Raw genomic sequence first — 24,421 nt, 5'->3', positions numbered from 1 at the left:
GGCGTATTAGCGCTAATTTTCTTGGTGTTAGGTACCACCTGTAGGTGAGTTTCAGAGTGAGTTCTTTTCTTTTCATTGATATGGATTTAAAGGGGGGTTTAGACCACATTTTGGTCCATTGAGTGGTGTTAATCTCATAGCCTATGTCATCCTCCAGTTGTTTTTTGACTGCATCTAGGGAGTTCGTGGGGGGAAATACAAGAGAGAAACAATGCACACACTTTTGTAAATCAAGAAAATCTTTAATAAAAAAAAATATGAAAGAGCATGCTGCAGCTGCTGCCACAGCAGCAGTGGGCGATGCATTCCTTGGAGGCTGGGTCTGCTGCCTCTCTGGATGCTGCTGTCTGAGGTGGTTGCCTCACCTTGCCACATGGGTTGGCCGGCCCTGATCCTTGGCATCTCCAGGTAGGGCTGGGAGAGACCCCTGTCTCAAATCCTGGAGAGCCATTACCTATCAGAGTAGACAACACTGAACTTGATGGACCAAAGGTCTGACTCAGTATAAGGTAGCTTCCAGTGGAACTATGAGTACTATTAACCAACACCTAGTCTGGTTACATTTTGGCAGGGCCACCTGGTGGAGCCATAATTCAACCCATAATCTGGCACATAAAAAGGTCAAAAAGCCTGCTTGCTTCTCATGAGCAGCAAGGTGTTTTTGAACGTTTGGAAGCAGAAACCTTCCCCAGCGGGAACCGGGACAGCGAGCAAGGGCAAAGAATTGCTTGTGCTGAGATTGCAAGCGGGTAGCAAGGAAATTGATTTAAGCAGTCCCACCCCACCAGCAGCATGAGATGCTTAGGTGATGTCACTGTTTGGGCAGGAACACTATGAATCATCTTTGTTGCTATATTTATAAAAAGATGCAAAGGGGCACCCTCCTTCTGCACTGCCAACACTCTTTGGCACATCATGGTCTCAACATGCCCAGGACCAAACCCTTCCCAGTGGATTAGCAGATTTCCCCTCCTCCTTGTTGGTGGTTCCTGGTGGTTTCTGCCAGGCAGAAAAAGAGGGATGACCTATCTGCTACAAAGTGATAAACTACTACTAGCAGTGATAAACTACTAAGCTGTACTAAGGCCTTCAAGACTGCTGCTTAGGGTTTATGTGAACACAAAATGTGGTGGTTGATTTGGGGAGATGCCCAAGGCTTTCTTACCTAGGAGTAAGTCCCAACCAATTCGACAGGACTTACTTCCAAGTAGCCATGGGTAGGACTGCACTGTGAATGATCAATTTGTGGTGTGAATTCAGGATCTTTGTTCTTGCAGGCAAATTTCATAAACTTCCCCATTGTCAGATATTTCCATGGTCTGATTCAGATGCAAAACTAAAATGGAGCTTGGTGCTACATAAGTGAACCTGCTTAAACTTCAGGCTCAAGTTTCCCCCTTTCCTTTTTCAGTGCACGCCAGAGGAGGAGATGGGGAAAATCTGCTTCAAGTGCAAATTGTGGTTAATTTAAACCATGTTGTACTGAATCAAACCATAGCTTCTGATGCTGGATTTTTCCAATAAACCAAAGGTTAAAGTAATTGCTGTTCCTGGTTTGGATATAATAACAAACCTCAGCCGCTTTAAACCCAATACAGTGGTACCTCAGGTTAAGCACTTAATTCGTTCCGGAGGTCTGTTCTTAACCTGAAACTGTGGTGGTGTAGTGGTTAAGAGCGGTAGACTCGTAATCTGGTGAACTGGGTTCGCTTCCCTGCTCCTCCATGCAGCTGCTGGGTGACCTTGGGCCAGTCACACTTCTTTGAAGTCTCTCAGCCCCACTCACCTCACAGAGTGTTTGTTGTGGGGGAGGAAGGGAAAGGAGAATGTTAGCCGCTTTGAGACTCCTTAAAGGGAGTGAAAGGCGGGATATCAAATCCAAACTCTTCTTCTTCTTCTTCTTCTTAACCTGAAGCACCACTTTAGCTAATGGGGCCTCCCACTGCTGCCACGCCGTCGGAGCACAATTACTGTTCTCATCCTGAAGCAAAGTTCTTAACCCAACGTACTATTTCTGGGTTAGCGGAGTGGAGTGTGTAACCTGAAGCGTATGTAACCTGAAGCGTATGTAACCCGAGGTACCACTGTAGTGGGTATTTCCAATTTCTTCACACCTGAAGAAGAGACAGGTAAAGTGCTTGCTCTTAAGACACAAGCAAGCTCATTCATTTTAGCTGCCAAATGTACAAGTTGGTCCCCGTGCTTCTACTTAATAGGGGTTGTCAACTTTACTAAAACCATGTTTAAAGTTACAATATGCATTTTCATTGGAAACTCACAACTATCTTATAGAAAAGTGTGCTTCGAGGTGTAACTCAAATGGAAACTTGCTAATCAGGTATCAAACTCTTTTGTTCCTATTCCTGAGCAATCCCACCCCCTCTTCCCGTAAAACGTACAACTAGAAACACATTTTTTAAAGCAAGAAAAAATATACCTAAATCTGAGCTTCTTCTTGATACTACCACACCTAATTTTAGATCATGCCAAAGCACCGTAATGTTTTTTTCCCTTTCCAGTTCACATTGTAATACTTTTTTTTTTTAAGGGACTGGGAAAGCAGCAGCAGTTCTGTAGCTGAGAGCCAAAGGAAAAACAGCCCTGTCATTTCCAATATAAATACAGCACATTGCTGAAAGAGCTCAAATGATAAGCAGCTTTCCGGTCTTCCTTGTGTCCTCAAACGAGGTTTGCTCTGATCACTGACTCAGTTGTGTTCCCATGAAGTGCAGAGGAAGGAAACCAGAATACCATGAATTCAGGAAACTTCTTTTTTTCTACTCCTGTTCAACCAACCAACTAACTAGCCACATTGGGTATGGCTCACATCTCCAGGTGGCAATGAGAGTGAACAGATTTCAGCAAGTTAGATTACAGCGAACTGGGGCTTTCAATACAGTAAAAGGCGCCTGCGGTATGCCCACATTCTACACCTCCCAAGCCTTGCCCCACCCCTCATTCATCCTAAAATTAACTGTTAAGTTTTGAGGGTGCTGGGTGCCCATCTTAACACCTGAGAGGGACTGTAGGGAAGGAGATGGTCTTTCAGATATTTGAAGCCTATGCTAGAGAACTGAATGAGCCTCCACAGCATTAAATAATTAAAAAATAGTCCAGTAGCACCTTAGAGACCAAGTAAGCTTGTTCTAGGTATAAGATTTTGTGTGCATGCACACTTCTTCACGAAAACTTATACCTAGAACAAACTTACTTGGTCTCTAAGGTGCTATTTTTTTATTTTGACTGCGTCAGACCAACATGTCTACCTACCTGAATCTAGCATTAAATCATGTCAGTTTTGACTATGCATCAGTGTAGAAATCGATCAAAGGTTCTCGGACTGCCCACTCCATAGACTCCCCAAGTATTACAAAGAACGAGTTCACACATGTATATTTGTGACGCTCTGACTTTGCAACGCCATTGCGCAGGTGAAACGGGCAATTGTTTCATGCCAAAAACTTTCAGCGAACCTATGTGTACCACCTCATGTCACCGAGAGATATGTCAATGCATATTACACGTGCGCCTGCTGCCTCAATGATATAAAGCTGCCATCAGAATAATCTGAACACCCCCAGTCCCGCCCAGGAGAAATGCATTATTCTACAGCAGAAAAGCACATTGTACAATCCTATGCACGTCGATTTAGAAGTAAGGCCTGTTGTGTCCAATGGGGCTTAATCCCTAGCTGTAAAACTGTTTAGAATTGTGGTCTTTAAGAAGGAAGTTCTAAGCAAACCATCTTGCTTCTAGCGTTTTGATCTTACCACAAAATGTTTTGTTTGCCTCTAAGGTTTTAGTTTCATTTGGCAGAGCCATGCCATATCACTTGCTCCACGTGCCAATAGAAGCCACGAGCGTTTTACACACCCCTTGGCTACACTTTTCAAAGTTCATTCATTTACGAGTCCACTTTTCTCTCAAGACATTTGAAGTACGGTACTAAAGTACTGCTGTTTCCCACGTCGTTCTGAGTGTGTTTGCTGGGGGAAGGAATCCTCAACGTTTCTAAAAATTATTTTAAAATATTTTCTTCTTTAGACATGCTTTTTAACAGTTAACGTTTAAAGCGCCAAGATGTGTATATTATTTTTAAAGTTGTTTTCCCCCCGAGCAGCCCAATCTCAATCAAATGTAAAGCAATCACACAAAATAAGACACTCATTTCAGGCCATACATACAGACTTGATCTGGAAGGTTTCTGACATAAATGGCATTAACAAAAAACTGTCAATGTAAGCGGTGAAGAAACTGCATTTATTTAACCCAAAATCTAGGAGGAGCGTGGGATAGGCCCAATTAAACCACAGTTTTGAGCTAACCTGAATCTACCCAATCCAGAACCCTCATTCTGACATTAGCCAAATAGGGAAATGTAGATTGGGGAGATGGGTGATTGAAAATGACTCACTTGCAGCATCATGTATAATGTTCAGCTGGGACCTGGACAAAGGAACTTTTAAGTTAAATAATAAAATACCGAACTCTCCTAACCTTGCACCAGAGTCTGGGGAATCCACCTGCCCAGCCCTTTGTTTCAAATTAACTGTAGCCAAGCTTAACCACAGTTTGTTCCCACCAACAGTCTCCCCCAAACAGCACCCTTCTTGTGGGTGGACCAGGTGTAGACCATTCAGCCCCTTGAATGGGTAACCACTGGAAGCCCTGAAAAAGAGCAGGACATGACTCGAGTAAAATAAAGAAATAAATACAGTGGTACCTCAGGTTAAGAACTTAATTCGTTCTGGAGGTCTGTTCTTAACCTGAAGCTGTTCTTAACCTGAAGCACCACTTTAGCTAACAGGACCTCCTGCTGCCGCTACGTCGCTGCCGCGCGATTTCTGTTCTCATCCTGAAGCAAAGTTCTTAACCCGAGGTACTATTTCTGGGTTAGCAGAGTCTGTAACCTGAAGCGTCTGTAACCTGAAGGGTCTGTAACCCGAGGTACCACTGTACTAATTACCAACATGAAATTGCTCTAATATCTACAGACAGTAAGTTGCAGCTAGATATGTCTGACTTTTCCAAATTAGGCAATACACACTTCAAATGTTTTCAAATACTGTATGAATATTCTGCCTTCACCTCCCTGACCTACACAGTCTCCCCCCCCACCCCATTTTTCAAGGCTGAGAGCCTCAATATGGTCTTGAGATATTTGCCGCAAAGAGTTCAGGCTTCAGTACTCAACACAATGGGAACAAGCTCTCCATTCACTGGTGGGAGTCAGCAGGGAAAAGGGTTTGCCATCCTCAGCAAATTATTTTTATAAACAGCGAATTAAAACCATGAAGGCGCTCTCATTCCAAAGCCCACAGGAGAAAGTTCTGACCCCTCTAGAAGAATCCCGTGGAATGAAAACAAAGAATCCAAGAACATTAAATCCAACACATGACCATACAAAAACACCCACTATGAAAAAGTCACATAACTTTCAAAAGGTGCCTGGCCTAATCTATTCTGTTCCAGGTTTCGCAACAGGTCTGCAACATTTTACCGATAATACTGAAGGAAAGCACGGCTATTAAAAGTGTGCCAAAATTTGGCCCCCTTTGCAAGATACCTGCAGCCATGCAGGACCTATTTTCCTATGGTGTGCATTGTGAGCATGAATTCTGCAGCCATGTGCATGAGACCAGTGTGGGTACTTGGGGTGGAAAAAAATGGGGGGGGGGATCCACATCCTGGAGCACAATAATCTGATCAGCAGCCCCCAGTTCAAAGGCAGACTGGTACAGTAGGATACCGAAACTAATCAAGGTAACGAAAAGTGCACTGTTTAGAAACAATAGTTACCTGACCAAAGGATTAATATTTGCACTAAAAACTGCAAAATGGAGGGAAGACACTTAAAAACAATGTTCTCACACTGCCAACAGTTTTAAACATGCAAAAAGAGTATATTGCAAAGACAGACTGAAATGTTTGAGGAAACTATGAGTGCCTTTTTCCTTTCTGGGAAACAATGGGTGCAGGGAGAGATGGAGGCACAACTGTTTTTCCTTCTTGATTTATAACTCCCCTTGCCATCACAAAACAGATTTTCATCCTGCATCATTTTCCAGGAAAGTTAGAATCACAGGATGAGAAGAACAGGCTGGTAGATAAACAATGACAGAACACTGCTCGCATTACGAGTTCCTCACTTTATCTTACTTTGTTTTGGATGCCGAGACAGAGAAAAAAAGATGTATCTGGGAAAATTGATCCTGGTTAGAATCACGAACTATGAGCCTGGCATGGAAAAGGCAGACAAAATGGAATCCACAAAGACGGATGAGTGAAATTAGTGCAACTCAGTTGGACTTCAAAATACCGCATGATAAGCCAACTTGCTGTCCTCTGCATAAACATCTAGTTGCCACTGTGTTTTTGATGTGGGGGCCTTTTGTAAATGTGACCTTCAATATTTCATACAGATAATTATTTATGGTGTTTTTGTTTCCTCTCAAGCCCTGGAAAATGTCACACTGGTTAGGGAATGGACCTGGTATAAGGAGCTGAGTTCCTTTGGCATTGGACATCTTAGAGGCCCACAGCAGGCTTAAGGATGATTCACACAATCAACCCATGTGAGAAGGATGCGTGAGGGGGCTCAGCCATGCTACAGCCACACCACCTGTTTTAACGTTACTCCTGATTTGTTTCTGTGCAGATGTAACACTATTGCAAAGTTAAAGCAACCCGTAAACGGAGGGGGGAATTCACACTGGAAAACACATGGAAGGTCTGCACCAGGCTTTAAAATTTACTGAAAATGTAAAAAACAAACAATACTGTACTTCTTGAGCTCTGTAGCCTGCTTTCATATTACACTAATTTCAATGCAAGTGAATAGGCCTTGGCACATTACAGTTCAATGAGCCTTGAGTAGATTCAGATGCCACTCATATCCTTTCAGAAAGAAGTACATAACCTGTGTCTATCTAGAAACACTAAAATGGCAGCTCGGGATTTCTGCTGGAATCGTCCACAGTGACCTAGACTGGAGAAAATCTAGAGCCACTGCTGAACTCAACGAGGCTTGTTTCTGAGGAGACACGAATAGGATTGCAGCGTAAGTCAGGTAACACGGCCATATGGTGGATTTTGTCTGTGCAACTAGAGAGCCGTGCAAACATGGCCGTTTGATCTGCAAGTATTATAAACAGGGATCTATATCAGCATCAAGGGATGCATTACACTTGAAGAGCCGACTTAAATTAGCAATCCATGCAAATATCTGTCCTTCAGAGGGCCATAAAGACTGCTTTATACCAGGTAACTATTCAAATCGCAAGTGCTTCAGCTACACCAGACAAGTACTGTACTTCCACCTGCAAACGGCTGCCAATACAGAGAACAGCTGGATGGCCACAAATTTGCTGTTTAACAGGTCTGTAATTAAAGTACTGACTTTTTTTGGGGGGGGGGAAATTGCTCACATTCCTGCCTGATGTTGCTTAAGCCTCATTTATTTATTTAATTTCATTTGTGAATTGCTACGTATGAAGCACTTTGAAGCAATCTTACAATACAATAAAACCACAAATAAAACAACTGCATGCATGAAAACAATCAAAACAATTTTGAATCCAATGCAGACACAGTGCTCAGCTACATTGGCAAAGAAAACGAGCTTTATGTGTGTTGTTTATGCTTTCTAATACCGTGACACCAGATGGCACTGTGGAGTTCTGATTTTGCTTACCCCCTTCCCCTCTGAAAGTCAGCCTAAAATTGCCTCCATATGTAAATCTTATGCAAATGTATGCCACGGACAGGTCCCCAGAGTTTTTCCAGTACAGTGGTACCTCTGGATGTTAACTGAATCCCTTCCGGAGCCCCGTTCACATCATGAGCAGAATGCAACCTGCGTCTGCACGGGTCGCGATTCGCCGTGTCTGCGCGTGACGTCATTCTGAGCATCTGTGCATGTGCAAGCAGCGAAACCCGGAAGTAAATTTTAATGTTCTGTTGGAAGCCGCCCAGAGTGGCTGGGGAAACCCAACCAGATGGGCGGGGTATAAACAATAAATTATTATTATTATTATTATTATTATTATTATTATTATTATTATTATTATCATCATCCATTCTGTTACTTCCGAGGCGCCGCAGGCGCAACCTGAAAAGATTCAACCTGAAGCAAACGTAACAAGAGGTTATGACTGTACCTAGCAACTCTTCCTGAGATACCTTCCCTGCAAACCATGGTCTCAAAACTGGGAGCAAATGTTACATTCAGCAGCGGTCAACAGTGCTTACGTCACCTTGTGGTAGGTGAACCATTGCTGCTGGGTGAGCCAGGCAGCAGCCAAGTCAGCATAGTACCATTGCACCAGCACAGTCAATCTGGCATCTCCCCATTTGGCACCTCACCCCGCCTGGTAAGCAGCAGCGACTCAGCTGCCAGGAGGTCAGGTAAGCCTCTCCACCCCATTGAGCCGTCTGCTATTGGTGACACCTGCAGCAAGGCAGCGGTCTTAACTATGAAAAGTATATAATGAAACAGAGCTTTGGGTACCTTGTGACTTCTTGCTGTAGTCTGGCAACGCTGGGCACGTAGAACATGACCCCAAAGAACAGCAAAGGCTCGCTGGCAAACTTGTCCAGCTGCTTTTTCAGCGGTTTCTCCAATTCCACCCATCGCACTTGCTGGCTCTTGCTGTGAAACCAAAGGCCAAAATAGTGTGTCTGGAGAGGGGGAGGAAGAGTTTGAAAGCAGGTTTATTCGCTGGGCAAGTTTACAAAGAGCAAAAAACCCTCTCCCGTTTCCTTCTTCCCATAAATTAAAATCTATGTGTATTAACAGTTACCAAATAATAATAGGTTTCGTTTTTAGGAACCTAAGAAGTTGTCTCAGACCAAGTCAGAGCTGCAGAAATATCCAGAGCCGCTGGTACAACGTCTGGCATTGAAACCCCAGGGGGACAATTCACAGCCCTACCTTAAGATGCCAAGGATTAAACCAGAGGCCTTCCACATGCAAGGTAAATGCTCTACTGCTAAGCTACTGCTTCATTCTTCCATCCTATACTAAATGGCAAACTAGTTAGTTCTCCAACTCTGGCCATCCAAGCTTGGGCAATAATTCATGTGACTTTTCACAGCAGCTTAGAGGTGGAATTTCACAGGGCATCTGGGCTTGTGAATGGGTTCAAGACATTATGGGATTCTGGCACCAACATACACCTTGCACTTACAATTTATGATCAAACAAAGAGTAGGAAACAACCGATTTTTTACCAGTCCTGAGATCAGAATAAATATAACACTTCCTCATCCCTTGATTAGTCCTAAGGGATCAGAAATAAGCAATTCAAAGTGTTGGTGCTGACTTTTAAAGCCCTAAATGTCCTCGGTCCTGTATACCTGAAGGAGCGTCTCCACCCCCATCATCCAGCCCGGACACTGAGGTCCAGCGCTGAGGGCCTTCTGGTGGTTCTCTTGCTGTGAGAAGTGAGGTTACAGGGAACCAGGCAGAGGGCCTTCTCGGTAGTGGCGCCTGCCCTGCCTCCCAGCAGATGTCAAGGCAATAAACAACTATTTTACTTTTAAAAGACAACTGAAGGCAGCCCTGTTTAGGGGTGTTTTTAATGTCTGATGCTGTATTGTTTTTAATGTTCATTTGGAAGCCGCCCAGAGTGGCTGGAGAAACCCAGCCAGATGGGCGGGGTATAAATAATAAATTATTATGATTATTATGATGATATCACACCTCTCTCAAACACAAGTTTCCTCACTCCCCGCACCCTCCCAAATGGCTTGATGTTATAACTGGTTAAAGGAAAAATGTAACTCAGAAGTAGAGAAAATGTTTTGCATGCAGAAGGTCCCAGATGGGGGAGAACTCTACTGGAGACCCTGTAGGGATAGATGAACAAACAGTCTGACTTCATATAAAGACAGCTTCCTGCATCACCACGGACATCAACCATGGTTAGCTCTAATCAGAGCGAGTTCATGAACCAAGGTTTGAAGCCAATTTCAGATCCTAGGTTAGGAACAAAATAACCGCGTGGTTTGTTCCGTTCCTTTGTGTTGTCAGAGCAAGCGTCCGTTTGTCAGATTTCAGTGTGGATTAAAGTGCAGGCTGGTTCAAGTGACTTGCAGTCTGCCAAGGCATTTTATGGGCTCCACATGCATAAGTTGACAATTACTCTTACTTCAACACTGGCCATGGAATAGGACAGCATCCATCAGTATATACTTGATGGCAACAGGCTAGTCGACCAGCCTGTGACACACACACTGCTTTCCTCTTCAGTGGGCAGGCAATGGTGTGGAAGCTCAGGAGGAAGGGCTGTAGGGGTTGTCATCACTGCCCCACCCTGAAACTCCTGCTGCCTGAGGCCTAATATTTGGGCCAGCCCTGCTGTTTGCTGGTCCTGCCATGAGCTTTGGAAGCTGCAAGGCAGCAAGAGAGGTAGAGGCAGAAGGCGGATTCCTCACTGTCTGAACAAGCAGGTCAACCTCTTTCACTGCCTCTTTTCCAGGTATGGGCAAGACATTTTGCAGTCTTGTAACTCCAGTACAGACATACAGAAAATAAAGCTAAGTGTCTGTGGAGCAGAGGTATCAAGGTTACCGTCTAAGACAACCCAGTTGCTTTAAATATCCTTTCACAACCCTTGAAATCAATCAAAGTCTCGCTTCATTCTCAAAACCAAACACCAGAGATCTCAGTGAAAATATGACACCAAACGCAAAGGAAGAAACGCAACAATGGAATCAGAGCAATGACCATTATTTCATGTATCAGCGTAAATTCGGGTTTCCAGCACTGGTTGTGTTAAAATGAGTGTCCCATGAGTCCAAGCAGTGGGTGTGGTTTAAACTTACATCATTTTGAGGCAGTACAGTAGAACAGTACAGTAATTAAAAGCAGCTTCTAACAGAAGCAGCTTCCAGTGGGACTTAAAAATAAATAAATAGATGTACTACAGTCAGGAAAAGAGGAATAATTCTTCAGAAGAGATTCCAGAAACAATGTTATTTATTTATTTATTTTAAAAGGATTATCTGAAGCTCGTCCAACATTCCAAGCAAAAAAAAAAATGAGCGAGAGCAAATTTCTCTCCTCGGTGCCTGGAAAGCAAGTGCTGGTTTGCACAGAAAGCTGCCCACTGCATACAGCTCAAGACATTTATGTGATGACTGGAGCAGAGTGAGTGGGGGAGGAACTGGCCTCGATGGAAAGCAGCAGGAGCAGGAATGGCTTATCCTGCATTAAAAGCACATTGCTTCACTAGCCGAACAATCAGGTTGCATTCGCAAATTGTGAATTTTGTCAGTAAAATATGGGGGTGGGAAGGGTGCCTTGTAACTATTTTCCAGTGAAATACAGTGGTACCTTGGTTCTAAAACTTAATCCGTTCCAGAAGTCTGTTCAACTCCCGAAATCGTTTGAAAACCAAGGCGCAGCTTCTGATTGGCTGCAGGAGCTTCCTGCACTCAAGCAGAAGAAGCATCGGAGGTTCAACTTCCGAAAAACATTGGCAAACCAGAACACATACTTCCAGGTTTGTGGTGTTCGGGAGCCAATTTGTTTGGCGACTAAGCTGTTCAAGTACCACTGTACAGAAATATTCACGGGAGTGAAACTCTGAACATGTTTGATGCCCTGCCTCAAGAGGAAACATCAACACGAAAAGGAGCCTTTTCGCTTATGGAGAAACAGAATGAAGTTCTCTTTCAGACCACTTAAGAGAGTTAGGACCTGACAGGAAATATCACTGAATCACCATCCAAACCGTAGGTAATGGACTTTTATGTAAGCAGGGTACGTTTGCCAAAGTTCCACTCAGTGATAAGATCGGGCCAGTTCCAAGAATAACATGACTCTAATAAACAGATTCCAAATGACAAACAGCTCAAGCTAAAAATATGCCAAATTGCAGGCGGCAGATGGTCTTTTCCTGGGTTACCCTCACCTCTCGCAATTCCAGCCTCTGAGCCACGGCCTCCAGACATTCCTGCCCGGTGCTCTCCACAGAGAGCGTGCACTCAATTACGTTGTTGTCCAACAAGCGGATCCGAGTCATAAAGCAGTTCTTGCTCCGGACATTGTAGCGCCTGGTCCTTCGCAATTTCAACCCAAACGGCATGGCTGCTGGGGCTTCGCCTTCTCACGCTTTAGATCTTCTTAGCAAGAGAGACTTGAATATCGCTGCTGCAGTGGCTGCTCTTCTCCTCCAGGTTTGGGAAAGGTTGCCCATGCCAAAGGCAGATCCCTGCTGGGGGAAAACACACACACACAAATGGAGAAATGAGGTTTATTTGCTTAGGGTTAAGTGGGGCAGAAGATTTGCCTTTATGCAAGTAACGGTCATCGCCTTGCAAGAACAGTTAAAACCAGCTCCCTCCCACCCAGACAGAATTATCTTCATCGCCATCGCTGATTTATTAATCACCTTCTAAGCCACCATCTCAAGGCAATTTACATATAATTAAGAACAATTAAACTTGACACAAGCCAGAAATGACAACTTGCTTTGAAGGAGCATGCTCTGTCCCACATGCGCAAACACAACATTCTCCACAGTAATGGCATTGCAAACGTACACTGTCCTATTTTAACTCTCTGACCGCATCCACACGTCATGTTAAGCTGCAAACCAGGGGTCACCAAACTTCTTAGGCTCATGGGCACTTGGGGATTTCTGAACAAGTGCCATGGACATCACACTCTGTTGTTTTTCTCCCACTTCTCCAAATTAACCTCCATCCCCAACAGAAAATGTACACACACACACACTCTTCTTGTTTTGCCAAGCAATGCGGTTCAATGTCGGATCCAGTAGACTTAATCTGAGTCTTGCAAAGCAGGCAGAGAGCTGAAGGAGTAAACGAGAGAAGGAGTAAACGAGACATCACACTTCCTTCTTCTGTTCTATGAATAAAATTGTCACCACCCTCACCACCTCATGACTAAGGGGGCAATGGGGGCAGGGGCATTCAGAACCCTCGTGGATGCCAGGGGAAGACCACATGGACATTATTCAACCCACAGGCACCTTGCTGGTGACTCCTGCCATAGACCATGGCCTACTGTGAACAAGCAACACGGTAGTACATGTGGCTGAATTGCTCCCATGTCGCCCTGTCCTTCCATGAGCCAGAAGAAACAAAACAAATTTTCCCTAGAAACTGTGCTGTGCATATAGACAGCCACTTTGGACACACAAGTTCCCCACTCCCCTTCTCCTGAGTGCCTCCTCTACTGTCTTTTTAGCACATACTAAACATGTTCCTCTTTCAACAAGCCTCCTAAATGTATTTATCCCGGTTGGCCTCTGTGCTGGATCTGAATTGATTTTATGTGTGCGTTGCTTTTTTTAAACAGATTTAAGTTTAGAGGGTTATGGTTATACAGCGGACGCTCAGGTTGCGAACGTGATCTGTGCGGGATGCAAGTTCGCAACCCGCGTGTGCGCAGACGCGGGTTGCGTTTCAGCGCTTCTGCACATGCGCAAAGTGCGATTTAGCGCTTCTGCGCATGCACGACCGCCAAAACCCGGAAGTAACATGTTCCGTTACTTCCAGGTTTTGGCGGTCCATAACCCGAAAAAACGCAACCTGAAGCGGCTGTAACCTGAAGTATAACTGTATATGTGTGTGTGCACACACGCAATTGTTTTTAACTGTTCTACATATGTAATTTTTTATATATGTCACTATATTGTAAATTGCTTCAAGATGCCTCATGTGAAGTGATTCATAAATGAAATTATTATTAGTACTAATGGTTGTTAAAATAATAATTCTCTCCTCCTTTCCCCCATGACTGTAAACCATGGGTGAGGAACCTGTAGCTCTCTGGCTCTGGTTGAATTCCAACTCCCATCAGTCCCATTGGTTTTTATTTATTTATTCCCTGCCCTTCATCCCAAGGTCCCTAAGAATGATGGCAGCTGGAGTCTAACAAACCTGAAAGGCCACAGGTTCCCCATCCCTAGTGCAAACCATGGTTTAGAGCTACATTTACAGCAAACGCTAACCCTGTTCCCTCATAAACCTGAACTGGAAAACATGGCTCCAAGACTAGCAGCAGCCATGGTTTGCATCTAACTCTAAACCATGATTAACTCTGACACGAAAGGAATTCACTCTGAAGCAGAGAGCAAAAATCGTATTTGCTCCCAAGGACAACTCATAATTTGCAACCATGGCTTATGAAAAGCCAAGAGGTTGTGTTGGATTAAAAGGCATTTCAAGTACTAAATAAGAATTAAGTTTCTTGGAGGAATAAAACCTCAAGTTCTAATATATGCCTATAGCTAACGAACCTTCTGCAATATGCCCAAGACAATAGCTTGATATGAAGTAGTGGGAAGAATGAAAGGAAACTCAACAAAGGTCACAGAGGATAGGGCTACGTAGTGCCTGAGTTCTGCTTTTGTACACTGCAGTTTTGCCGGTGGACTTTATCTAAACTTATTGTTTCATTAAAATACATTTCCATTCACTAGAGCAGTCACACCCTTAGACTAAATTAACTATTTGATAGTTCTCTATTAAGATAAATAAAGATAACTTCCATTCTTTTCGGCATTCAGAACTCAGCTGGAAGAGAAAGAAGGAAAACGCAAACTGCAAACACTCTATACAAAATGTAGACAGAAAATGGATAGATGAAGGCTGCAATCCATATACTTGGGAGTAAGACTCATTGAACTCAATGGGGTTTACCTTCAAGTAGACATGTATAAAATTGCATGGTCAACACTGAGCAAGGAGGAGTCAAGATATCATTTTGCTCCTATTCGGAACTACGAATTCTTAAAAATAAAGAACAGGGCACTTTTCCTCCTTTGTTCTCTTATGGAATTAAACTCATGTAGCTTATTTATCAGAGAAACCATGAGACATTGTAAACTAGTATTCCAAGAACTTGTTTGATTTCTTGCCATGGAATGTGCTTTACAACTTGTAACACAAAGCAAGTACAATTCGATATAAAGGTTTCTTTTCAAAAAATAAATAAATAAGTACATAAATTTATCTTAAATAGGCCTGCCCAAATGCTTTGTGCATCTGTTCACAGTGAAGGCACAAGATGCTATTTAAAAAATGCCGAGAGAAACATTCCCGTGAAACAAGCTGTGCTTGTACAGGATGGAATGTAATACTGATTTTGGTCACCTCCATCAAATAAAACACCCTTCAGATGGTGCCAATCTGTACCTTTAGATCCTGCAAAGGGGGGAGGGTGATTTACAGGGAAAGTGTTGTAAGCATTTTCGACATGCCTTGACTCAGTTACTTTCCCACTCCTAGATCAGGGGTGGGAAGGTTGATCAAGATCCACAGGAGGTAGGAAAGCAGGTAGATCTGTGGGTGCTTTGCAGTGGTTGGGAGAGTAAATATCTGACTCACAATTCCTCTGCAAAAGATCTCTCTCTCCTGTAAACAAAGATAATGAAAATAAAGAAAGCTTAGCAGGAAACCTGGGATGATATTTTCGTGTGAAAGGACTGCAAGCTCAGTTCTGTTGAGGACAGAGAAATCCCTGAGCTGAATGTGTGCTCATACACTCCCCATGCCTAAAATCTATGTGGATGCTTGCTCTCTTCAGCCACTATCTTGCAGCTGACTTTGACTGGTGGACCCTGAGGTTCTACTAAAACAGGGCTGGGGAACATGTGGTCCTCCAAATGTTGCTATACAGTCGTACCTTGGATCCCAAATGCCTTGTGACTCGAACATTTTGGCTCCCTAACGCCACAAACCCGGAAGTGAGTGTTCCGGTTTGCGAACCCAAACGTCCAACGCAGCCTCCAATTGTGTGCAGGACGCTCCTGCAGCCAATCAGAAGCCACACCTTGGTTGTTGAACATTTTCGGAAGTCGAATGGATTTCCAGAATGTATTCCAATCGGCAACCAAGGTACGACTGTACGACCCATCATTCCTGGCTGGGGCTGATAAGAGTTGGGAATCCAAAACTGGAGGGCAAAAGGTTTCCGACTCCTGTACTGAAAGAACAAAGTAGATCTTACAGGCCTAAAGAGTTGAGAGTAAAGTCTCCTTAGAAGAATTTTTTACAAACCTTTCTTAGAAACCTCTCCTTAGAAGAATTTTAAAAAAACCTTTCTGGGAACAGTTCCTGAAAGGCAAGTCAGAGCCACAAAGCATGCAAAGCTGAAAACTTTCCTTGCTTTAAATTTGAATAGCGTACGAACTCCTTGGTACATGGTGGCATCTGGTAAAGTTTCATTACCAGACGGTTCCCATGGTGTCTGTCTTGCTGCTATCTCAGACCCACATTCTGGATGTAGCAGCTACTAAATATAAAGGGATAGCCAGGATTTGGAAGCTGCGTCGAAGAAACTTAAAGTAGCTAACATACACCAGGTAGTTTGCCTGTATTGATTCTCCAAGTTATTCCCTGACAGGCTCTGCCTGCATAATTTTTGTTTGATGTTATCTTGCACTATCTGAAGGAAATGTTAATGTAAGGCTGACTGACTAGAACAGTAAACCACTCCACGCTGCAATGTTATCTTGCAATTGTATCATAACTTAGCTGGCATGCCAATCTTGGAGAAGGCTGGCTTATGAATTCCTTGATGTGCAGCAGCAACCTGTTTAAAGTTTCTTTTGCATAGCACAGAATAACAGCAAACAAGCCTCACTAAACTCAGCAAGGTGTGCAGCTTTGGTAATGCCTTCCATTGTTTCCAGCAGGAATTTGGGTGACTAATTTTCTGTTGTTCAGGTCAACATGTTAAATGGAAGAATAGCTTACAACTATTCCCATCAACCTCCTTTATGTCACAGGCTTATGGCAGCATAGCGTGCCAGGCTGCAAAACACACACGCAAGTTCATCTTAGATACATACATGCATACATGTTAATATACAGTGGTGCCCCGCAAGACGAATGCTTCGCAAAACGAAAAACGCGCAAGACGAAAGGGTTTTTCGGTTTTTGCGTTGCTTCGCAAGATGATTTTCCCTATGGGCTTGCTTCGCAAGACGAAAACGTCTTGCGAGTTTGTTCGCTTTTTTCCTAAAGCCGCTTGAAGGGGCGCAGTTGCGACGGACCGTGCTTCGCAAGACGAAAAACATCGCAAGACGAAAAGACTCGCGGAACGAATTAATTTCGCCTTGCGAGGCACCACTGTATACTCTTTCCCTTTTAAAAAACAAAATATTACTAACAGCCTCTGGAATTCTTCCAGCATTCCGTATATTACAGAACTACAGCACACCTATCTGAACTATGCAGTTCTGGGCATGGCATGGATAAGGGGATAATTAGCACAACTTGCTTGATGAGGTGCAAGCCTGCACTTTTAAGAGAGGGCATTAAAGAAGTGCCAAATTCCAGAGACAGGTCTCATCTGGAAAGATTTGCTTACTTACCTGCTGTTGAATATGTAGCTCCAAGAATAAAAGCAGGTTTTTGAAAGGAACAGTTTTTCAGCTAGCTAGCAGCTTCTAGAGCTTCCCATTTCAAGTTACGATCGATTTAGCCAGTATTTTTTTACCACATACACAAGGCTATGTCCAGCTGTCCGGTCTCAAGTGCTCTAGCAGGGTCCACTGTGGGGAAATTATAATGGCAGGTAGCTTCCCAGATCCAGCTGCCACCACCAGATAAGCCCACAGCTGGGGAAGGGACCAGCCAGACAACAGGGTCCCTGGCTACTAGCCATAATGGCTATGCTTTGCCTCCACGGCTGGAAGTAGTAATGCTTTTCTGAATCCCAGTTGCTGGAAACCACTATCCCAATTCAATTCAGGACTTCCCACAGTTTGGGGAGGGGAATGTTAGGAGTTTCAAACTCTGATCTTGTTCAGTTACACATACTTTGGTCCTGCCTAAGCCTTTCTTTCTAGTGGAAAGCAGGAAAGATGCTCTCGAATTGCCACAGCTGGCTGTGACATTCCTTTTTAAGGTTGTTGTTTTTTCCTGGCACTTCTCGCTTGTGCTGCTGCTGCTGCAAAAAAGGCTTCCCTCTTGGAAATATCCCTAGTATATTCATTCATTTCAGGAATGCTTTGTTCCTCGTGGTTCCACCCCCAGGGCTGTGGGGAGACAGAGATTATGGAACTCTTAATCAGTACTGAACAGTTAACCATTAAGTCAGCACCCTGGGCTACATGGGCTGCCAAGCAAAAGTGAAGGAACCTCCTTGTCTGTGGTTCAACGTTTTATTCAGCATTTGGGTTTGTAGTGGGAACACTGTTGACGACACACCTGTTTCCTTTGGTATGGAAAGGGATGTGTGCCATTAAACATCCATTCATCTGGCTGCCCTAATCAAAAAAAGAAATCTTCACGGTAAAAGTACACAGGGATGAAAGATACGTTACCTGTCACAACAGCCACATAAAATGTGGGCTGGAGCTGTTTTGCAATGAAACAGACTCTGTTTCTCTGTTTGTTTATAAGATTTCTTGATACCCACTCTCATAAGGTCCCAGGTCAGGTTACAGCAGTATACTCATACAATTTAAAAGAATTGACGCAGTAAAGGAGTTTATACGCAGCTATTAAAAACAAGTAAAACAATTTCAAATGGATAGATGTAGAAAGCAAAGTTCCCCCAAGGATCAGTACTGCGACCTGCACTTTTTAATTTGTTCAGAAATGACCAGGAGTCAGGGGTGAGCAGATCGGTGGCCAATTTCCTGACGACACTAAATCATTCAAGTTTGCTGAAACACAAAGGGATTGTGAAGAGCTCCAAACGGACATCCCCAAACTGAGTGACTATGTTGTGAAACGGCAAATGCAATTAAATACAAACAAATGTAAAAATGATGCCTGTCAGGTCAAAAAATCTTAACTTCACGTATACACTCATGGGGTCTGAACTGGCAATGACTGACCAGGCGTGAGACTTGGGGGTAGGTGGTAGACAGCTCAATGAAGATGTTGAGCCTGTCTGCGCAGCCGCTGTGAAAAAGGCTGGTTTTATGCAAGGGATCATTGGGAAACGAATTGAAAATAAAGCTACTGATATCATAATGCCATTCTAGAATTTTGTGGCACAATTTCATTTGGAATACTGTGTACAGTTTCCATAGGCTCACCTCAAGAAAGGATATTGTAGAGTTGGAAATGGTTCAGAAAAGTACAACCAAAATGATCAAGGGGAAGAAGGACTTCCCTATGAGGAAAGACTGCAGTATTTGGGACTTTATAGTTTAGGGGAAAGGAGAGTTAAGAGGTAACATGACAGAAGTTCATATAATTATGCAAGGCATGGAGCAAGTGGATAGAGAAAAGCTTTTTCCCCCTTGTCATCACACTAGACCTCATGGATGTCCAATGAAGCTAAATGTTGGAAGATTAAAGACAGATAGAAGAACGTTCTTAGTCAGAGAGCACATTGTTAAACTATGAAGCTCACTCCAACAGGAGGCAGTGATGGCAAACCGACCGGTACAAGTTTGTGGAGGATAGCACTATCAATAGCTACTACCCACAATGGCTATGCTCTGCCTTCACACGGTCGGACGCAATAACACTTCTTAATACCAGTCTCTATAACCACGCGAGAGAAGAGTGCTCTTGAGCTTGCGGGTTTCCCACAGGTATCTGATTGGGCACTGTGATAACACGATGCTGGAATAGATGGGACACCGGCTTGATCCAACAGACTCTTACGTTCTTTTGAGTTTCATAATTTAGGGGCTGACACAGACAAAGCCCTCTCCCAGACAATCATTTCCCACACTTCTGAGGGTGGTGGAACTACCAAGAGATCAAACTGTTCTACTTCAACTAGTGTGTAGGGATGCATATCAGGGTCACGTCTCAGGGCATATTTTTAGCAGAAACTTAAACCTAGTTTACAAGGAATTCCCGCACCGTAGGGAACTATCATTCTGCAAAGGATTTCTAACAGAGAATTCTTATTCCTTCACCAAACAATTCCCAGGGTCATTAGGCAGAAGGATATAGCTGTTAAAGTTCTATAAAGCTTATATAATTTTGCAGTATAGATCTGCCCCTAAGCTAATGTAGGTCACTAGAGTGGCACCACCAAGATTTTCCTTGCTGCTTTTTCCTCCCAGAAAGGGGGGGGGGGCAGAAATAAAAGTAGGTCAAAGAGAGAAGTTGAAAACTAGAGAAGGAAGTAGAGGGGTGTACGGAAAGAGAAAATATATACAGTACAGAAATTAAAGGTTGGTCTCCTCTCGCAACACTGCCTCTCTCAGTGTGAGATTTTACAGTGAGAGATTTTACTTTCTTGGGCTCCATGATCACTGCAGATGGTGACAGCAGTCATGAAATTAAAAGACGCCTGCTTCTTGGGAGAAAGGTGATGGCAAACCTAGACAGCATCTTAAAAAGCAGAGACATCACCTTACCAACAAAGGTCCGTATAGCTAAAGCCATGGTTTTCCCAGTAGTGATGTATGGAAGTGAGAGCTGGATCATAAAGAAGGCTGATCGCCGAAGAATTGATGCTTTTGAATTATGGTGCTGGAGGAGACTCTTGAGAGTCCCATGGACTGCAAGAAGATCAAACGCATCCATTCTTAAGGAAATCAGCCCTGAGTGCTCACTGGAAGGACAGATTGTGAAGCTGAGGCTCCAATACTTTGGCCACCTCATGAGAAGAGAAGACTCCCTGGAAAAGACCCTGATACTGGGAAAGATGGAGGGCACAAGGAGATACACTTGGGACTACAACTCCTATCATCCCATGCTGGCTGCGGCTGATAGGAGTTGCGAGTCCAGCAACATATGCAGGACCACAGCGCAGCCACCCGCCGATTTCTAGAATATTCCCCAGCCTATACACTTACACTGAGGCCTAGCTGCTTTCAGGCCTCAGAGCTGCTATGTAACTTGCAGGTAGCTGCTGCCCCTTTCAGAGCACTGAATAAGGGCAACACTGAATAGAGAATTGTTTTGTGTGTTTTAATTGCTTTAATTGCTTCAAAAGCTGGGACAGGAGAAGCTGCATTTCTACTTGCTTCTCTGTCTCTTGAAGGGCAGAAGTCCATTCCCTTTTCAGAACGTGCCTCTCTCCTCCACTCCCCCAGTTTGTAATTAAATCCTGACCAGTATAAATCTCATAGAAAGCAATCGCTAAAACCTTTTCCAAATAACTTCGCTTGCATGCCTGCATGGAATGGCATTCTTAGCATTAATTCACAGTAAGCCTTGATATAAATCACACGGAGCTAACAGCTTATGAGTAAGTGTGCTTGTTTCAAAGGCAAACCACACTGCCACCTCTTTTGAAAAGCTAAAGCAACAGTTCAGAAGTGAGCTAATGGCCTTCTCTCCCCGCCTCGTCCCCCCACCCAAAAAAGTATTATAGCATGTTTTTCCCCAATGCATAATGTGTGGGCTTAACTAGACTGATACAAATAGTATCCTTACAATGAAGATTTATTGCTGAAATAAGAAGGGCAGGGGGCAATCCTTATTTGAAATTACTGCCTGCTGCCAGCGAACTGGAATGCCTTAGAAAGGGACCCCTTAGTGTTAACACTTCACCCCAATTTGTTGCATGCTTTTTCTCTGAGGAGCTCAAGATGGGGTACATAGCTTTTCCCCCCTCCTTCATTTACCACAACTACCCTGTGAGGTAAGGTTAGGCTGAGAGGCAGCGACTGGCCAAAGTCACCCACTGAGATGCATGGCTGAGTAGGGATTTGAACCCGGGTCTCCTATGTCCCAGTCTGACACTGTAACCCAGGGTAGTCCATGCAGTCCTCAAGGCCATTTTTGGTGGCCCTTGGCTACAGTTGACGCACACAACCCGCTGCATCCCTCACACTGCCTTCCCAAAACCAGCTAAGTGAATCCCAAAGCCTAGTTAGCCCTTTCCCAGCTTTGGGAAGGAGTGAGGAGGGCTCTAGGACCCTGCCAGAGCCTTCCCAATGCCCAGTGCCTCACTTAGGTAGGTAGCATGAGGACTGGATGGGGGGGGGTGCATCAATTTTTGGCCTTGCTCCCTTCCTCTGCATGACAAGGCAGTGCATGGCCCACAGTTTCTGTGTCGAAGTACTCTTGCGGCCCACTTGGAGTGAGAAGTTGGACCACCCTGCTCTAACCACTACACCGCACTGCATTTGGATGCCGTAATAATCATCTATGAAAACAAGAGGGGAATTTATGAAAACACTGGCTATAAAGATAGAAATCAACAACCGCTTATGAAGAGGGCAGAAAACTACGTAAAAGAACAGCAAGGGTTCTTTCCGGGAGACGGTCACAATTTATATAAATAGCTCAAATAACAGGCTTTTTTGGGGGGTGGCAGGTTTAATATTTGTAAGTCTCAGTGGTGTAAATGCTTCCAGGGAAAGCGATGCTATTCAGTGAACACATGCTACTCCATGAGGCAATGGAAAACTGCATGGAAACAGCATCCCACACATATGTATTGGGAGGCATGAGGCAAGGGGGCTGAAGGGGAAACCCCAGCTTCAGAAACTAGCCCACACACTTGGCACAGCTGCCCAAGGAGGAGGAGGAGGAATCGTCGTCTTGGTTCAGGAACCCTTTCATCAAACAGCAATTAAACCTGCCAAGTGCTTACAAGAGCACAGTGTCTGTATTTTTGGCACTCTCTTTGCGAATTCCGAAGAAGTGGCTGAAATTTAAAAGCTCCTTTCAGTCACTTATGTGGGCCAAATGTAATTGATCGGTAGTCCAGATTTACTTACCTATATCCCTCAAAGAACTCAATGTAGCATAACACGGTTATCCCCTCCAATTCTGTCCTCATGACACTCCTATGAGGTAGGTTAGCCTGAGAGACGGTGACTGGCCCGGGATTACTCAGTGAGCTTCATGGCTGAGTGAGAATTTGAACCTGGGTCCCCCTGCACGTAGCATCTGACACCTTAAAACATACTTCCCCAGCATGGTGCCCTCCAGCCAGCATGTCCAGTGGTCAGGGATGAAGGGAATTGTAACCCAAAAGGTCTAGATGACACCAGGCTGAGAAAGGCTCCTGTAACCACTGCACAACACTGTCCCTTGGTTGCGGCCAATGGATGTAAAGCACTATACAGTCATACCTTGGGTTAAAGTAGCTTCTGGTTGAGCGCTTTCGGGTTGTGCTCTGCAGTAACCTGGAAGTAATGGAACGTATTACTTCAAGGTTTCGCCACTTGCACATGCGCAGACGCTCAAAATGACATCACGCGCATGCGCAGACGTGGCGAATCGCGGCATGCGCAGACGCGCATTGCGCTCTCTTCAGGATGCGAACGGGGCTCCGGAACGGATCCCGTTCGCATCCAGAGGTACCACTGTAAAGATAAATAACAAGAGCAATTTATATGGCACTAGGAAAAGTAATTGTCGTCTGTGCTGTAGATTCATGTCCTGATAAGAGTGACAGCTGCAATGCGATGGGCTGTCTCTTTCCCTGGCCAATGTTGTGACAAAAGACCTGAAGTTATAAAATCTAAGGATCTATGAGGATTGATCACAGAGCACTAAACCAATTAAATTATCGCTTGTCTTTTAACTTACGCTAGGTTAGCCGTTTGACAACAATGAAACAGAGCTTCCCATACAAATGTTTTATTTTAATTCACTTGACAGTTTATTGGCAGTGGGAACTACTCAAGTGTAATAGGACGGCGTTCAAGACGCATAACTGGAAGAATATCAAATTACCACAAGCAATTCCACTGATGGGTTTCTTTTGGTAACCACAGTTGTTTTGCGTTCTGACATAACATTAAACTGAGGAGGAAAGAGAGAGGGGGAAAGTATGAGCCCAAGACTTACCAAAGCTGATTCACATAATGCTAAATCGGAATTTGGCTTTATGTTCAAATGAGACGTACATGCAACATGCTCCTTTGTTAGGGCCAAATGGCAGGGTAAAGATGTTTTAAATTCAAAAACTGTTTCATTGCCCTCCCCACATTTACAAACAGCCAACTCACTCAAATTATTTTCATTTTAGTGTAATAATTTGCAGTCTGTCAACAAACCTCCTTGATAACTTTCCAAGGAAGGTGGTGCCCACATCTAAACATACTCTCTCTCTTCCAGATATTTAAATAATGTTGTCCCAGTTCATTATACATACACCACTTCCATTTTACGGTTGCTGCCAGCTTGCTGACCTATGATGCCTTATTTTAGCCATCCAACACAAGTGGCATTTTTAAAATAAAAATAAATGGTAGTTTATTACTACAGTGCTGCATATTTGCCTACAATTTATCCTTTCTAAAAAACAAAAACAAAAAAACCCCTCATCTTCTCCACCTACACAGAAATATCTCACAAGCGGTTGTTTCTTACCATCGCTTTCTCTCTCTAAATCTGCAACAGGAGGGAGAATTGTTTGCCTTTCTAAATTTAGATATCCATGGATACATACAATATTTTTCTCTGTTTAAGCTTGGCAGCTCAAACTGATATGGAAAACAAAAGTGCATTTCATTACAGGAAGTCTGTGCTCTTGATTTACAGAAGAACAAAACAGTAC

General features: G+C 43.8%; 1 protein-coding gene across 2 annotated transcripts in view; it reads right to left on the bottom strand.

Moving 5' to 3' along the window:
• The window catches only part of PTPN14 (protein tyrosine phosphatase non-receptor type 14), a 106,814-nt gene that overhangs the window by 51,634 nt on the left and 30,759 nt on the right, over positions 1-24,421 (bottom strand). Inside the window, exons 2-3 of one of the 2 annotated variants that reach the window (XM_053383192.1) lie at positions 11,919-12,221; positions 8,510-8,679 (exon numbers count right to left, since the gene is read on the bottom strand). In XM_053383192.1, coding sequence (XP_053239167.1) covers positions 8,510-8,679; positions 11,919-12,092 — 344 coding nt within the window. In that variant the 5' untranslated portion in view covers positions 12,093-12,221. The remainder of the gene's footprint in view (positions 1-8,509; positions 8,680-11,918; positions 12,222-24,421) is intronic. The other variant, XM_053383193.1, reaches the window with a different exon arrangement.

Source organism: Podarcis raffonei, chromosome 3, assembly GCF_027172205.1.
Source record: "Podarcis raffonei isolate rPodRaf1 chromosome 3, rPodRaf1.pri, whole genome shotgun sequence".
Taxonomy (NCBI): Eukaryota; Metazoa; Chordata; class Lepidosauria; order Squamata; family Lacertidae; genus Podarcis; species Podarcis raffonei.
Note: the sequence above shows the minus strand (reverse complement) of the source record. Positions and strands in the feature narration are given on the sequence as shown.